At 45.4% G+C, this 18,488-nt stretch overlaps 1 protein-coding gene across 1 annotated transcript in view; it reads right to left on the reverse strand.

Annotated features, from left to right (window-relative positions):
* LOC124722862 (tetratricopeptide repeat protein 7B-like) overlaps positions 1-18,488 on the reverse strand; it is a 223,549-nt gene that overhangs the window by 24,981 nt on the left and 180,080 nt on the right. Inside the window, exons 13-14 of the mRNA XM_047247992.1 lie at positions 299-537; positions 98-202 (exon numbers count right to left, since the gene is read on the reverse strand). Of these exons, the coding sequence (XP_047103948.1) occupies positions 98-202; positions 299-537 (344 nt within the window). The remainder of the gene's footprint in view (positions 1-97; positions 203-298; positions 538-18,488) is intronic.

An 18,488-nucleotide genomic window follows, 5' to 3' on the forward strand; every position in this document is an offset into this window, starting at 1 on the left:
GGGAGAGAGGGGGGAGGGGATAGGATTATTGAGATTCACTGTTACACTAACATGCCTTTTACATGTAATAATTATCTAAGATCAAATGATTACGTACCAAGTGCTGCATGCTTTTCGTGTGTGTTGGATTGATAGCAATTGCATTCTGGAAGCATAACTTAGCTTCAGAAAATTCCTTTTTCCGTTCATGTAGAAGCCCTCGCTGTAAAAAAGATAGTAGTATAAATATGGTATGAAGAAAACACAAGTTAACAACAATTTTGCATGTGTGAAAGAGAGAATTACAACTATTACTCACCATGCACATAATGTTATGTGACATGGGAAATATATTCTGTGCTTCTTGAATACATTCCACAGCCTCAGGAATGTTGTCGACAGAAAGGTATATTTCAGCAAGAAGCAGCCAAATCTGCACTTGCAGTAACCAGGCCTTTTGTGGTCCTGGCCGGGGAGTAAAGGAGCTGAGTGATGACGCAACTTCTGACAGAGCATGCTCTACTCTTGAAGCTGCTAGTGACTGAGCATGCAGAGAACCTGGAAGCATCAACAACAAAAAAATACTGTAAACAAAGGATTGGTTCACAACACACTTCACTGTTTACATGAAAAGAACAGTTATCTAAATACAGAAAAAAATCTCATCAATAAGCCAGCTTCTGAAGAGGAGACAAAATTTTAACAGAATGCTGAAGTAGGATGTGATAATGCTGCCTATAAAGAAAGGTGTCTCCCCCTCCCCCCAACCCCCGGCCAGGCCATCCACGCAAATTATTGCATTATAGCGTGCTGAGTTGTGTAAGTTCTGCATATGAGTTTACTTTGGTTAGTTTATCAACTGAACCATCCAAATAACTGCAATCAATCACTTTTACTAATTTTTTTTACTACAAATACTTGATAATTATACCTAAATTATAACATTGGCTAATTATACTTCCATCAGGTGGTTTTATTTAAACCAGGCACAGGCAACTCTTGGTGACCCGTGGGCCTGATTCACATACTTCCTTAAGCTAATGGGCTGCATCATCACGACACAACAGCAATACTCCTTGCAGATAAAGACAAAACTATAGAATTAGGGATGTTAATATTTATGGGGTAATGCAACAATATGGATGGCACCCTTTTTCCCGACATGCCACACCAACAAATAGTGCCTCAAAACTTGCGTTTTGAGAAAACATTCATTATTGATTCACCTGGAATTTCTTCCGCAAGCTGAACAGAAACTAATCGTGGAGCGCATGCAGCCTGCAGGCGGACCGATTAATCACCCATTATTTTAACCACTGTAAAAGTGGTCAGTCTGTGTTACAGTTGCTTTTCCAAATATTTATATTACATACTTTATACTGTATTGTATGAACTGACCTGTTTTCAAATAATATTTGACAGTCACAGTTAGGCCTGACCTAAAATCATCACATTCACAGTTAATTAAGTTAGTTTCTTTGTGTGATCTATACCTCAAATTTATCGTAATCATGATGTGGCATGTGTCAACTGAACAAAAGATGTACGAACGCCACAAAACCAATATCTCTATATGAACACATGTTGACAATTTACAAGTTTGTGACTGACTGATTACGGTAATTCTTATTTCAGAAATCCCCCATATTATAGAAGGAGTGCTAACAAGAAAAAACTTTAATCTGCATTTGATAATATTTCTGATATTTGTCAGACCTTTATTTCTTTGGGTAAATTATGAAAGAATTTTGAAGTTATGTATGAAGGTTATCTGTTGTACATCGTAAAAGATCAGATCAAAAATTTCAGTTCAACTCTTTATCTACAACTACACATTAGGTCCAGCGAGTGTCCAATTTTCTATTCATTACCCCCATAAAAAACAGGTTGTGTCAAAATCTGTAAAACATTCATTGTTGGCAACATTCCCTTCATTTGATTCAAATTTCTGGACACAAAGCCAAATTTAAATCGAGGAATGGGATGAAATCACTTGGAACTTCATCTGGGGGCTAGGATGCATCAACATGAAGGCTAATTTATCCACCACAACTGCTGCATTGCTTTACACTCCACTGTCTGTGTGAAAGAGCATTTCTCTGTGTGTGCCTCTCTCTTCTTCCCATTCAAACTGTTTCAAACAGTCCAAAAAATGAACGAAAATAGGCCACAGTTACATTTCTACTCTTTTCCAAAGTGATCTATGACAATTATATCCTGGGACAGTTAAGAAACTGTGGCTATTACCTTACCAGTTTTCAAAATGGCCTTTGCCCACTGTTTTGAATGTTTCACTTCTACCGTGTAATTATGGCTCCAGGTTTTTATCCAAGTTACACTTTGTCACAGAGGAAGTTGGATATTATGATTAAACATTGATAAATAGTGCTCTGAAATTTTCTTTGGACAAGTTTTCTGGCGAACAAACATCAACTGCAGCACCCACATTGTGCACATCTTCATTTTCAGTTTTCATGCTGGATACTGTGTACTCACATTCAGGTGCACACAGTCTCAACTATCTTTTGCATTTTATGTTTAATGTTTTGTATTACAACAACATGTGATTGTTTCTTCACTAATTTCCTTTGTGGTGACCTCACTTGGCCAATCCACGGACTTTTCATCTACAGTGCTTCCACGGTTATGTTAGAGTCGTTAAAACCAAAGTATACAGTCTTCAGTACTGATAACAGAGTTTACATGAACTTTGTCCAGTTCAGTTACAACTTGTACAGCTCTTCAACATTTCTAACAAAAAATGTTTGATAAAAAATGAAACTGTGTTTTCTTCTTTTTCCTTCATGTCCTGCAACAAATGCTGCAATTTCAAGTCCACGGGGTTCTCAACACAAAAAGCTGTCTGCTGCACCTGCTTTAAACACTGTTCACAGCTGCTACAAGAATCACACTCGACATTAACAATGATGTCATTTGATGAAATTCCACACTACTGCATCCACATTCACCAGACTTTTCAAATGATTATCGTATTTCACTAATTTCTGCACCTCACAGAAAATTAGATTAATGATAGGTCAAAACCAGAGGTCCAGAGTCATTTATTGTGATACTGCTGCATACTGAGTATTTCACCACAACACCACGAACATTATCGGTTGATTTCATCTTCTCTATCAAATGTCAGAAGGGAGTATGAGCTCACAGTCCAGGTGACAGGCATAATTGGTTGCTGGTCGCACACTGCGCCCCCGCCCACGAGATCCCCCTCCCCACACCTATGATAAGACTTCATGGGGGAAATTTGTGGCTTTCCAGTGGTAGAGGTGTATCTCACTGTCTCAGATTATCTGCCAGTTTCAGACAACACTTCATACTATACAATTGTGAATTCATTAAATGTGCTTCATAATGGCTGTAGTCATCACAGTGCCTGTTCCTTTGGGCACGCATGCATGTCCAAAGGAACTTTGCATTAAAATCAGAATAGCTCAAGCACTGAAGTATCATATTTATCCGCTGACATCGGGCAAGCAACTTTAAAGTACAATGTCTGACCTGTATGGGAATACACATGTACGAGTACAGGCTGCAGAAACATGGAAGTTCAGGTCTGGCCATGAGTCGTGCATGGATAGCCAAATGGTAAGGGACCACTCACGATGAATGGGAAATCCGTGTTCGAGTCCCGGTCTGGTGCCAATTTTCATTGTCATCATTCCACTCTACAGCTGATGGTTGTCCTCATTCACAACTATGAGTTTCATTTATTGTATACACTTCATACATCTACATCTACATCCATACTCCACAAGCCACCTGACAGTGCGTGGCGGAGGGTACTTTGAGTACCTCTATCGGTTCTCCCTTCTATTCCAGTCTCGTATTGTTCGTGCAAAGAACGATTGTCGGTATGCCTCTGTGTGGGCTCTAATCTATCTGATTTTATCCCCATGGTCTCTTTGCGAGATATACGTAGGAGGGAGCAATATACCGCTTGACTCCTTGGTGAAGGTACATTCTCGAAACTTAAACAAAAGCCCGTACCGAGCTACTGAGTGTCTCTCCTGCAGTGTCTTCCACTGGAGTATCTATCATCTCCGTAAGACTTTTGCGATTACTAAATGATCCTGTAACTAAGCATGCTGCTCTCCGTTGGATCTTCTCTATCTCTTCTATCAACCCTTTCTGGTACGGATCCCACATTGGTGAACAATATTCAAACAGTGGGCAAACAAGTTCACTGTAACCTACTTCTCCTTTGTTTTCGGATTGCGTTTCCTTAGGATTCGTCCAATGAATCTCAGTCTGGCATCTGCTTTACCAATGATCAACTTTATATGATCATTCCATTTTAAACCACTCCTAATGCGTACTCCCAAATAATTTATGGAATTAACTGCTTCCAGTTGCTGACCTGCTATACTGTAGCTAAATGATAAAGGATGTTTGTTTCTATGTATTCACAGCACATTACACTTGTCTACATTGAGATTCAATGTCATTTATGTATATTGTGAATAGCTACGGTCCTACAACACTCCCCTGTGCCACACCTGAAATCACTCTTACTTTGGAAGACTTCTCTCCATTGAGAATGACATGCTGCGTTCTGCTATCCAGGAACTCTTCAATCCAATCACACAATTGGTCTGATAGTCCATATGCTCTTACTTTGTTCATTAAACATCTGTGGGGAACTGTATTGAAAGCCTTGCAGAAGTCAAGAAACACAGCATCTACCTGGGAACCCGTGTCTATGGCCCTCTCAGTCTCGTGGACGAATAGCATGAACTGGGTTTCACACGACCGTCTTTTTCGAAACCCATGCTGATTCCTACAGAGTAGATTTCTAGTCTCCAGAAAAGTCATCACACTCAAACATATTACGTGTTCCAAAATTCTACAGCTGATCAACGTTAGAGATATAGGTCTATAGTTCTGCACATCTGTTCGACGTCCCTTCTTGAAAACGGGGATGACCTGTGCCCTTTTCCAATCCTTTGGAACGCTACGCTCTTCTAGAGACCTACGGTACACCACTGCAAGAAGGGGGCAAGTTCCTTCGCGTACTCTGTGTAAAATTTGAACTGGTATCCCATCAGCTCCAGCGGCCTTTCCTCTTTTGAGTGATTTTAATTGTTTCTCTATCCCTCAGTCGTCTATTTCAATATCTACCATTTTGTCATCTGTGCGACAATCTGGAGAAGGAACTACAGCGCAGTCTTGCTCTGTGAAACAGCTTTGGAAAAAGACATTTAGTATTTCGGCCTTTAGTCTGTCATCCTCTGTTTCAGTACCATTTTGGTCACTGGGTGTCTGGACATTTTGTTTTGATCCACCTACTGCTTTGACATAAGACCAAAATTTCTTAGGATTTTCTGCCATGTCAGTACATAGAACGTTACTTTCGAATTCATTGAACGCTTCTTGCATAGCCCTCCTCACACTACATTTCACTTCGCATAGTTCTTGTTTGTCTGCAAGGCTTTGGCTATGTTTATGTTTGCTGTGAAGTTCCCTTTGCTTCTGCAGCAGTTTTCTAACTCAGTTGTTGTACCATGGTGGCTTTTCTCCATCTCTTACGATCTTGCTTGGGACATACTCATCTAATACAATCCTACTTACTTGTTAGTAAGTAGGATTGTTTTGTACCCTGGGCTCTCCCTTTACATTCCTTATACTTCCATTGTCATGCCAGTGATATGCCATTTATTATAAAGTGGATGGGCATGGAGTGAACCAGTCTTTTCCCGAGAGGAAATAACTTCCGTATGAGCAGACAATACTTGACAAACTTTTGATAGCTCTGGTACATTTTTCAAGGTCATTCACCTAGTACACCATCTTGCAAGGGCTTCCAATTGACCACAGTCAAAGCAGCTGCGTGACTGAACAATTACCACTGTGATATATTTACACAAATATGCAGCACGCAATACAATGTTCCAACCACTTGCCCAAACATCCGTATTTTTCAGAAGTTTATCAGTTTTGGAGTGTAAAGTCTTATCTTAAGAAGCATGAAAACAGTGATTGTGTGTTTTAGTAATACCAGTAAACTGGATGCCAATATAAATGTGTACATTTCCAGTGGCTTATTTGCCCTGCTCCATATTTCTCACTCATAGGGTACTTTCACTAATCCTTTCTTTAACTCTAGAGTAAATAAAAATCATAACTATACTGAAAGAAATTATATCCCAAAACGCATTAATTCCCTATCAGCTACACATATAGACAATGTGTGACTTCACTGAAAATAGAAATATGAGATCTGTTTCTAAGGTCACCACAATTTTGTTCACACTTGGGTGCCTGGATACACATCTTGCTCCGCAAGCTTCTGTGAAGAGTATGGAGGGGAGGGGGGGGGGGGTACTTGATAACAATTTTAGCAGTTTCCTGTCCTATTCCATTCACATACTGATTGAGGATCTGCCACAAACTGTGGCCCTTACTTGCCTTAGTGATACAGATAGCAATACTGTAGATGCAACCACGTTAGAGAATATCTGTGAACACATGGTTCTGCAAGGACAGCCAGCTTGCTATGTTGGTACTTTGAAAAGCTGAAAGCTAGGGAAAACTACAGCCATTATATTTCCCAAGGACATGAATCTCTAATGCAAGGTTTAATGATATGGCATCTCAGTGTGTAAAATATTCTGGAAGTAGAACACTCGCCCTGTCAGATCTCAGAGCAGTGACTATTTCAGAGGGTGTTTCAGAAGAGAAAAAACTAGCACTCTACATGTTGAAGTGGGTTGGTTTAAGTTCTTCAAAGGAGAAATGGGCAGGTTGATGTTAGATACTGGGCAGATTAGCAAAATGTTGCAGGGTGAAGAACAGGACTTTGTCAGTTGAAGAGGTAAAATACATATGATATTATGCCCACAGATGAAAAAACGGAAAGAGTACAATTAGACAAAAAATTATTCAGATTGTAAAACAAGGTGAAAATGTAATTGTGGCAGATGACTCAAAAGTGACACCATGAAAATGAAGATGAGGTAAATTAGCAGGTGAATGTGGATTGGGGAAAAGGAAAGAAAGGGGAAACTGTCTAGTAGAATTTTCCACAGGGCACAATTTAATCATTGCATTAATTGGAGTTAATCATCCTGAAAGAATGTTGTATATATGGAAGATACATGGGAAGGTTTGACAGAAATTTCAAAACCAGATTTTAAACTGTAAAGCATTTACATGGGTGAATGTCAGCTTTGACAGTAATTTGTTGGTTACAAATTACAGATTAAAACTGAAGAAATTGTAGAATGGTATGAAACTTAGGTGGTGGGACCTGGATAACCTGAAAGAATCAGTGGCTGTTGAGAATTTCAAATGGATCATTAGGCAATGGATGACATAAATATGAAAAAGAAATAAAGTAGAAGCTGAATGGATGGCTTTGAGAGATGGAATTGTGAAAGTAGCGGAAGATGAAATAGGTAAGAAGGCAAGGTCCAGTAGATACACTTCTAAAACATATGAGATAATGAATTTTAATTGAAGAAAGGAGAAAACATACAAAATGCAAATGCGGAAAATGATGTAGGCAAAAGGGAATACAGACATGTAAAAAATGAGTGACAGAAAGTGTGAAAAGGCAAAGCAGGAATTGCTGGAGGAGAAATGCAAAGCTGTACAAGAATACATGACTATGGAAAGGTAGATGCCATCTATATGAAAATTAAATAAACATTTGGAGAAAAGAAAAGTAACTGTATTAATATCAAGGGATTAGGTGGCAAGCCAGCATTAAGCGGGTGTTGAAAGACTGACAGTATGTACGGAAGAGTTATTCAAAGGAAACAAATTTGTGGAGAATATTACGGAAAGGGAACAAGAAGTAGATGGAGATGAAATGGGAGAAGAATTGACAGCGCCCTGAAAGACCCAGGCCTAAATAATGGCCCTAGAGTAAATGATGTTCCCTCAGGAATATTGAGATCCTTGAGAGAGCTAGCAATGACAGAACTATTCTGCCTAGTGCAAGGTACACGAGAAACATGAAATACCCTCAGACTTCAAGCAGCATGAGATAATTTCTATTACAAAGAAGTCAGGTACTGATATGCATAAACATCAATCAAACCATTAGTTCAATAAGTAATGGCTTCAAAATACTAGTAGAAATTATCTATAAAAGAATAATATGACTGGTAGAAGTTGACCTCTGAGTAAAGCAGTTCAGATTTTAGTGACCCTATGATTTGCCTTAGAAGCTAGGCTGAAGAAGGAAAATTTATGTTTTTTGGCATTTGTAGATTTAGAGAGTGCTTTTGACAATGTTGACTGGAAAACATTTTTTGAAACATAAAGTAATCAGGGATTAAATACAAGCAGCAAAAGTTTACCTACAACTTTCACAGAAACTAGTACACAATTATGAGTTGAATGAAAGCAATGGGAAGCAGTAACTGAAAATGGAGTGAGACAGGATTGTAGCATAGTCCCAACATTATTCAAGTTGTTCACCACGAAGAAATACATTATTTTGCTTTACCTATGACACTGCACATCTGTCAGAAATGGCAGCGGACTTTGAAGAGAAATTAACTGGAATGGATAGTGTCTTGAAAAGAAGTTGAGAGATTAACAAAATTAAAACAAGTAATGGAATGTAGTCCAATCAAAAATCTCGAAAAGTACTTGACCAATTTACTTCACATTTTTGGATGACATTCTAATGAACATTCAAATGGGGAAAAATAATTGTCTTTATGCCCCCATACGAAACCTAATACTTCTTATCTTTGTGGTGCTTACACAGTCAGTTCAAATGCTGGTTCTCTAAATTTCCTCAAGTGTTCCTCGAAAAGAAGACCACCTTCCATCCAAGGATTCCCATTTGAGCTTCCAAAGTACCTCCGCAATACTTGCATGTTGTTTGAACCTACAAATATAGCAGCCTGCCTCTCAATTGCTTCAATGTCTTCCTTCAATTCTACCTGGTGCGGCCCCAAACACTCTAGCTGTACTCAAGAGTGGGTTGAACTAGTGTCCTACATGCAGTCTCCTTTACAAATGAATCACACTTCCCTAAAATTCCCCCAATAAACCAAAGTCTACCATTCTCCTTCCCTACTACAATTATTACATTCTTGTTCTATTCCTTACTGCTTTGCAACATTACATCTATATATTTTATTGATCATGCAGCATACTACTAATGCTGTATTTGAAAATTACGGGTTTGCTTTTCCCACTCACCTTCATTTCACTACATTTACAGTTATCCCATTCATCAAACCAACTGGAAATACTGTCCAAGTCATCTTTTATCACCATACAGTCACTAAACAATGACACCCTCCCATACACCACAGTGTCGTCAGCAAACAGCTGCAGACTGCTGCTCACATGGTCCACCAGATCATTTACACCATGCAATCAAAAGTATCTGGACACCGGACTGAAAATGACTGACAAGTCTGTGGTGTCCTCCATCGGTAATGCTGGAATTAAATATGGTGTTTGCCCACCCTTAGCCTTGATGACAGCTTCCACTCTCAAAGGCATACGTTCAATCAGGTGCTGGAAGGTTTCTTGGGGAATGGCAACTCATTCTTCATGGAGTGCTGCACTGAGGAGAGGTATCAATGTCGGTCAGTGAGACCTGGCACGAAGTCGGCATTGCAAAACATCCCACAGGTGTTCTATAGGATTCAGATCAGGACTCTGTGCAGGTTAGTCAATTACAGGGATGTCCTGTAATCACTCCGTCACAGGCCATGCATTACAAACAGGTGCTCGATCGTGTTGAAAGATGCAATCGCCATTCCCCATTTGCTCTTCAACAGTGGGACGCAAGAAGGTGCTTAAAACATCAATGTAGGCCTGTGCTGTGATAGTGCCACGCCTAACAACAAGGGGGTGCAAGCCTTCTCCATGAAAAACACGACCACACCATAACAACACCGCTGCCGAATTTTACTGTTGCACTACACACGCTAGCAGATGACGTTCTCTGGGCATTTGCCATACCCACATTCTGCCATCAGATCGTCACATTGTGTACCGTGATTTGTCACTCCACACAACATTTTTCGATGTTCAACTGTCCCATGTTTACGCTCCTTACACCAAGCGAGGTGTCGTTTGGCATTTAATGGCATGATATGTGGCTTATGAGCAGCCGCTCGACCATGAAACCCAAGATTTCTCACCTTCCACCTAACTGTCATAGCATTTGCAGTGGATCCTGATGCAGTTTGGAATTCCTGTGTGATGGTCTGGATAGATGTCTGCCTATTACACATTACAACCCTCTTCAACTGTCTGCAGTCTCTGTCAGTCAACACACAAGGTCGGCCTGTACACTTTGGTGCTGTACGTGTCCCTAGGGATGGTTAGGAGTGTGGAAATCTCGTGCACAGACAGAAAACATATGAATGAAAATGTTACACGTCATTTTGAAAAGTCATCATTGATTTTCTTTTGAGAGAGTGACTTCCACCTAGCACTGTCCAACGAATTTTCTATGGTGATGAAAGCTGAAAAGAAATTACTCGTTTCTGTTCTGAGGGTGTAGAAGCATAAGGTACGGACAGATGACCTTTTCATCATCTTCCATGTCCTCATCCTGGCAGGTCAACATTACAGCATCAGTTAGAGCACCTTGGGCACTGATATCATCAACATGAACAGAACGCTCAAAGTTTATCTTGCCACAGCTGAATAGAATTCCCATCCCGAGTCTGACAGGACTGAAATTGTTAATTCTCACAACTCTGGTGATTGTTCTGCATTTTCTCTTCACATCACAAACCCTCACTTCTTGAAGCAGTTATAAAGAGAGGTAGGCCTTTATCAATCATGGCTATAGGGGTCAAAAATTGTTATGTTTGCCTTCTCACCTTTAGTTAAACAATCTCTCTGCAGTAGTGTGTTTTAAAATTTTGTATTATACTCTGGTCCAGTGGTTGATACATTGATGTCATTTTGGGCAGGAAAAAATCAATTTTATGTGATCTACAGATGGTTGGTAGTCGTACGGTGCCATTGTCCAAAACAGTAAAATTTTGTGTTTCTCCAATTTTTTGTATCACTATTAAGTGAGGTCAGCCATTCAGTAAACAATTTTGTCCTCATCCTTGATTTTTGTTTGAGCGATAAATTGGGGGTTTTGTAGATTTGTCCACAGTCAATGGTTTCAACTTCTGAGATCCATTCATGTTACAGGCTAAAAGAACAGTTATTCCGTCCCTACTCAGTTTTCCTCCATGACGCTTTTCATTGTTGAATGCTAGGATGTGATCAAGAGGACATTTATGAAACAAAACCTGGTGTCATCTGTTTTGAAGATGATGTGCGCGTTGTAGCCATCCAAAAGTTGTTTTAGTTCATCAGGCCATTCAGTACAAAGGGAACTGTCCACACTAGCATCTTCACTGCAGATTTTCTGAACATAATGGGGTGACTTTCTTAAAACTTGAGAGCCATGCCTCACTTCCCATTAATCCTTGAATCCCAAAGGACTGACCAAAAGACATGGCTTTTAACTTCAACATGAAACCACTGATGAGAACACTGATTTATCCACTTGATCAAGCACTCCTCAAGATGGAGAAATTCACCATGATGTAAACTCCTCCTTCACATAACTCAGAACCTACCAGTCACACAATCTTCATTTTTTAAGATAATCGACCGACCGACCGACCGACCGGCCGGCCGGCCGGCCGGTCGGTCGGTCGGTCGGTCGATTATCTTAAAAAATGAAGATTGTGTGACGGGAGAGGGGGGAAGAGGAGGCAGGCCGATGGGCGGGAGGGGAAGAGGAGGCAGGCCGATGGGCGGGGGGGGGGGGAGAGGAGGCAGGCCGATGGGCGCGGGGGGGGGGGGGGGGGAAGAGGAGGCAGGCCGATGGGCGCGGGGGGGGGGGAAGAGGAGGCAGGCCGATGGGCGGGAGAGGGGGGAAGAGGAGGCAGGCCGATGGGCGGGGGGGGGAAGAGGAGGCAGGCCGATGTGCGGGGGGGGGGGGAAGAGGAGGCAGGCCGATGGGCGGGGGGGGGGGAAGAGGAGGCAGGCCGATGGGCGGGGGGGGGAAGAGGAGGCAGGCCGATGGGCGGGGGGGGGGAAGAGGAGGCAGGCCGATGGGCGGGGGGGGGGAGAGGAGGCAGGCCGATGGGCGGGGGGGGGGGAGAGGAGGCAGGCCGACGGGCGGGGGGGGGGGAGAGGAGGCAGGCCGACGGGCGGGGGGGGGGGAAGAGGAGGCAGGCCGACGGGCGGGGGGGGGGGGGAAGAGGAGGCAGGCCGACGGGCGGGGGGGGGGGAAGAGGAGGCAGGCCGACGGGCGGGGGGGGGGGGGAAGAGGAGGCAGGCCGACGGGCGGGGGGGGGGAAGAGGAGGCAGGCCGACGGGCGGGGGGGGGGAAGAGGAGGCAGGCCGACGGGCGGGGGGGGGGGAAGAGGAGGCAGGCCGACGGGCGGGGGGGGGGGAAGAGGAGGCAGGCCGATGGGCGGGGGGGGGGAAGAGGAGGCAGGCCGATGGGCGGGGGGGGGAAGAGGAGGCAGGCCGATGGGCGGGGGGGGGGGGGAAGAGGAGGCAGGCCGATGGGCGGGGGGGGGAAGAGGAGGCAGGCCGATGGGCGGGGGGGGGGGAAGAGGAGGCAGGCCGATGGGCGGGGGGGGAAGAGGAGGCAGGCCGAGGGGCGGGGGGAAGAGGAGTCGGGAAGAGGAGTCAGGCCGGGTGGCGCGGGGGAAGAGGAGACAGGCCGGGGGGCGCGGGGGAAGAGGAGACAGGCCGGGGGGCGCGGGGGAAGAGGAGACAGGCCGGGGGGCGCGGGGGAAGAGGAGACAGGCCGGGGGGCGCGGGGGAAGAGGAGACAGGCCGGGGGGCGCGGGGGAAGAGGAGACAGGCCGGGGGGCGCGGGGGAAGAGGAGACAGGCCGGGGGGCGCGGGGGAAGAGGAGACAGGCCGGGGGGCGCGGGGGAAGAGGAGACAGGCCGGGGGGCGCGGGGGAAGAGGAGACAGGCCGGGGGGCGCGGGGGAAGAGGAGACAGACCGGGGGGGCGCGGGGGAAGAGGAGACAGACCGGGGGGGCGCGGGGGAAGAGGAGACAGACCGGGGGGGCGCGGGGGAAGAGGAGACAGACCGGGGGGGCGCGGGGGAAGAGGAGACAGACCGGGGGGGCGCGGGGGAAGAGGAGACAGACCGGGGGGCGCGGGGGAAGAGGAGACAGACCGGGGGGCGCGGGGGAAGAGGAGACAGACCGAGGGGCGCGGGGGAAGAGGAGACAGACCGAGGGGCGCGGGGGAAGAGGAGACAGACCGAGGGGCGCGGGGGAAGAGGAGACAGACCGAGGGGCGCGGGGGAAGAGGAGACAGACCGAGGGGCGCGGGGGAAGAGGAGACAGACCGAGGGGCGCGGGGGAAGAGGAGACAGACCGAGGGGCGCGGGGGAAGAGGAGACAGACCGAGGGGCGCGGGGGAAGAGGAGACAGACCGAGGGGCGCGGGGGAAGAGGAGACAGACCGAGGGGCGCGGGGGAAGAGGAGACAGACCGAGGGGCGCGGGGGAAGAGGAGACAGACCGAGGGGCGCGGGGGAAGAGGAGACAGACCGAGGGGCGCGGGGGAAGAGGAGACAGACCGAGGGGCGCGGGGGAAGAGGAGACAGACCGAGGGGCGCGGGGGAAGAGGAGACAGACCGAGGGGCGCGGGGGAAGAGGAGACAGACCGAGGGGCGCGGGGGAAGAGGAGACAGACCGAGGGGCGCGGGGGAAGAGGAGACAGACCGAGGGGCGCGGGGGAAGAGGAGACAGACCGAGGGGCGCGGGGGAAGAGGAGACAGACCGAGGGGCGCGGGGGAAGAGGAGACAGACCGAGGGGCGCGGGGGAAGAGGAGACAGACCGAGGGGCGCGGGGGAAGAGGAGACAGACCGAGGGGCGCGGGGGAAGAGGAGACAGACCGAGGGGCGCGGGGGAAGAGGAGACAGACCGAGGGGCGCGGGGGAAGAGGAGACAGACCGAGGGGCGCGGGGGAAGAGGAGACAGACCGAGGGGCGCGGGGGAAGAGGAGACAGACCGAGGGGCGCGGGGGAAGAGGAGACAGACCGAGGGGCGCGGGGGAAGAGGAGACAGACCGAGGGGCGCGGGGGAAGAGGAGACAGACCGAGGGGCGCGGGGGAAGAGGAGACAGACCGAGGGGCGCGGGGGAAGAGGAGACAGACCGAGGGGCGCGGGGGAAGAGGAGACAGACCGAGGGGCGCGGGGGAAGAGGAGACAGACCGAGGGGCGCGGGGGAAGAGGAGACAGACCGAGGGGCGCGGGGGAAGAGGAGACAGACCGAGGGGCGCGGGGGAAGAGGAGACAGACCGAGGGGCGCGGGGGAAGAGGAGACAGACCGAGGGGCGCGGGGGAAGAGGAGACAGACCGAGGGGCGCGGGGGAAGAGGAGACAGACCGAGGGGCGCGGGGGAAGAGGAGACAGACCGAGGGGCGCGGGGGAAGAGGAGACAGACCGAGGGGCGGGGGGAAGAGGAGAAAGACTGTGGAGGGGAGGAGGAGATGGATGGGGAGATATTTTAACTAATGAGGAGGTAATGAATGAAATACAAGACAAAAGAAATTTATGGCACAAATTAACTAAGAAGAATGGATCAGTTAATAGGTCACATCATGAGACATCAAAAGAATCAGTTTATTTGGTACTGGAAGGAAGAGCAGGGGGGGGGAGGGGGTAAAAATTGCAGAGGGAGACCAAGGGGCGAATACAGAATGCAGGTTCCAGTGGATGTAGGTTGCCCTAGATATGCAGAAATTATGAGGCCAGCACAGTATAGACTAGCATGAAGATCTGCATCGAAGGTGTCATTGGACTGAAGTCCAAAAAGCACCGTGTGAGGAAATATTGACTAGGAACATGCACAAAACTCTTACCTTTTGCTCATGGTCCCTACACAACATAAATTGTGGGAGCAGTATAATTTTGACAGAATACACTCAATCTTGGCTCACTAAAGTTACCCAATACAGTTTCAACAGGACAATGTTGTCTTTCTTCTAAAGATTCCCATTTAAATTCTTGTGAATCCCTACTACACTAATGTACAGCCTTTATCAGTCTATTAGAATAGAAAGACTATGGCACCGAACATGTTTGATATCTGATATCATGCGTACATTATAAGGACTTCAAGTGCTGCAGAAATCTATAGAATTGGTCCACACTGATATCTTTTATTTGAATTCCTATATAAATGCATCACCTTTCTCAGAACCCTGGCAATAAATTTAAGACTTCCATTCTCTTTCCCCTACCACTGATTCCATGACTTCATCTCATTTCACACAACTATTTTCCCTTTTTAATTGAGAGCGATCAGGGTCCTGCGCTTTTTTTGTGCAATTATTTATCTACCCAGTTTATACAGAGCCTGCATTTATTGCACCAAGTGGAAATTCTGTTGAAGTCTTTACACATTGCCTTGCCTTATTGAAGAAAATATTATTGTCAGTGAACAATTTGACCATGCTGCTAATCTTATCTAATAAATTATTTACGTATGTTTAAAACATTAGTCGCTCCATAACCAATCCTAGATTCTGATTGGTGTCATTATGGGTTGTATTTGTCTAAAAATATTGATGCCAATACATCCTTATGAAGATTATCATTTGCAAGAAATAGTGCAAGACTGAAGTGACCAGTGTTAAAACAAGTAACTTATCCTGAATGTGTACAGATTCTTTGAGAGAAGATAATTTTCCTCCAAGAACATCACTATGTTAGAGCTTATGGAGGTACATTAATTATACAAAATACAGTAACCTGCTGAAGGCCACTTTAAATAGTGGCCAAAACATTGGTGTATATAACAACATGACTCCGCAGTCTCACATGTGGAATTTCTACAGAAGATGATGACAATCACAGAAGCCTACTATCTGATAATGGTGATACTGATTTTTTAATTCTGTGTACCTGTCCTTTTCGCATTTTTGTAAACAAGAGTAACCTGCACAGTTTTCCAGTCACAAAGAACTATTATCTGTGTGAGAAATTATTGACAAATATGAACTATTAAAGGGGCTAATTCCTTTGTGTATTCAATGTAAAAGCAATGAGGAGTTTCCGTAATCACCTACTACCTTGTTTGCTTTGAGTGGGATTAATTGTTTTTCAATAATGGGGTACTTCCACCAATATATCTTGTTTGGGACTGTCTGTGGCAGCCAAACACTGACAAAGCAATAAACTAGTTTATGGGCGAACGGTTAGATGTCAGTGTCCAACAGGCACAATAATTTCGGCAAATGGCCACATTGCTACCAACAGGTTTGCTGAATTTCGATAGGCAGTGTTCCGTGATGGTCGACTTGCTAGGTTGCTCCAATCTGGTGTGTCCTTGCTGTTCACAGCAACAGTATTCACCATTACACACAGTCTGACATATGTATGTCCTGCCACATTGCCAGGCTATCTAATAGACTTCGTACCTGCACACTCCAGACCAAGCAGTGTCCACATTTTAGATGGCAGAAGAAACACAGTTTTCACATTATGTTTTGGATAACACACCAGAAAATGGAATTAACATAATTGTCACATTCTTTTGAGGTTCCCCTTCTGTTTTTGCTATTTGTACAGTTGATGCAGGACACAGGGTTCTCCAGATCTGATGTTCAGGTTGTGGGTTGAGACTCATTGTTAGAGATGTTTTGACCACTATGTACCAATATTATGAGCACTCCGTTTCTTTGTGCCAAGTAGTTGCAGCTGTCCTCGTGCTTGTATAGGTTGGTTTGCACCTTCTTATGGAAGATTGGCACTGGTTCTACAGACAGAATGGAGAGGAAGACCACGATCCTTCTCAAAGAATCCGGCTTGCCAAATTAAGTTGGTAAGAAGGTATGGCAGAGAACATCATTTCCACCAGGACTTTATGGACTTACAAAGGTTCACAAAGATGGGGGTGCATTTACACTTCATTGTTAGCAACAATGGAGAACCAACGCACTCACTTGCTTAATATGTGAAGGATATGCTTAGCCCATGTGTTAGAAATTGTCAACATCTTATTCAAAACTCCATTGATTTTATAAACTGAAGACATAAAGTCTGAAAATGAGTCTGCGGATTTTGTCGGAAGCCTTAATAACTTTAAACTTAAGGATTCCGACATCCTTGGGAGCTTGTCTTTCTTTTCACTAGAGTGCCTTTACAAGAGTCCCTGAAACTTATGGGACAGAAATTTGACAGAGAAAACCAATGTTTCTAGGCATGTCTTGACGTTTACATAGTTTATTTTTAACAGTGGCTGCTACAAGTAGACTGAAGGAGTAGCCATGAGAAGTCCACTTTCACCAGCTGTAATCAACATATATATGAATCATTTCAAGGAGGAAGTCCTGGAATCAGTCAATGTAAACCAACCTGTTCCTCAGGTATGTGGATGACACCATTGTCATATGACCTGTCAGGTCCCCAGAGGATTTAATTAACAAAATGACATAGCTATTCATAACGTAAAGGTTCAGCCAGTATTTCTTACGTGGACGCCACGCAGTACCGCAGACATGGAAGGGAAAGTGTCACACAGTACAAATAGCCTGAGTTAGTAAACACGTCGAGGATACAAACAGCGTGTCTCTCGGACCTTGGAGGGCAAGAAGGAACTTTCCGCCCCGGGACTCTGCCGGACATATCGAAACCAATGTAGGTCCACAGCGATGAAATGTCCGGGAAGACCGAAAAATAAGTTAGAGAAAGCGGATGCAAGAGCTGTGTCCAAGCAGGGCAGACCTTCAAAATGGGTATTTAAGGGGCATCCACGAGCAGCAAGAAGCAGAGTCGTCACAGAAGCTGAAGAGGGCACAAGCAGCACCCAAGGCCCGGCAGCATCGAGAAGGTAGCAGCTGCTACTGATGAGTCTACAGTAACTGCACCTACGAGAAGACTGTGATGCTCTGGTGGAGTCAACTACAACTGTCGGTTAAGTAGAAGTTTTGCATTGGAATAGTTTTGAACAGGGACAGTTTGTCTCTGTCTCAAGTAACCTCTACAGTTAGTTTCAGCAATAGAAGGAACAAGCCACTGGCTGGTCCTTGTCTCCTGTGAAACAGGACAAGGGTCCATTATTTGAACGAAGAGAGACGTAGAGATTCTGGCTGAATCTATAGAAGTGTACAGAGTAAGTGGAAGGGTCTGACACCTCACATGTCCTTTGTGATATTAGTTCAATAAATTATGTTAAAGGAGAAATCTCACCGTACTGTTTTGACAGTTAAGTGCTGCCAATTCCCCCTTTGTACCCGCTACCTATGGAAAGTATTGTGTAATGTATCTACACCTCCTACACGCCCTTAGACAGTCCAGAAGATGCTACTCCCTCTCACCTCCATTATAAAGACTAGTTAAAGGGAACCACAAACCCATAATTGTCGTCAACATCCTGATTGCGCCACGCAGGCTCGACCAACTCTATACTGATACCCGGGACCTGTGCCGGGACGCGACAGACCACATGAAAGACAAAAGCTGAATTATTATTTCCTCATACATAATTTCCATACACCAACTTTGTAATGGAAGTCTAA

Source organism: Schistocerca piceifrons, chromosome X (assembly GCF_021461385.2).
Source record: "Schistocerca piceifrons isolate TAMUIC-IGC-003096 chromosome X, iqSchPice1.1, whole genome shotgun sequence".
In the NCBI taxonomy this organism is placed as follows: Eukaryota; Metazoa; Arthropoda; class Insecta; order Orthoptera; family Acrididae; genus Schistocerca; species Schistocerca piceifrons.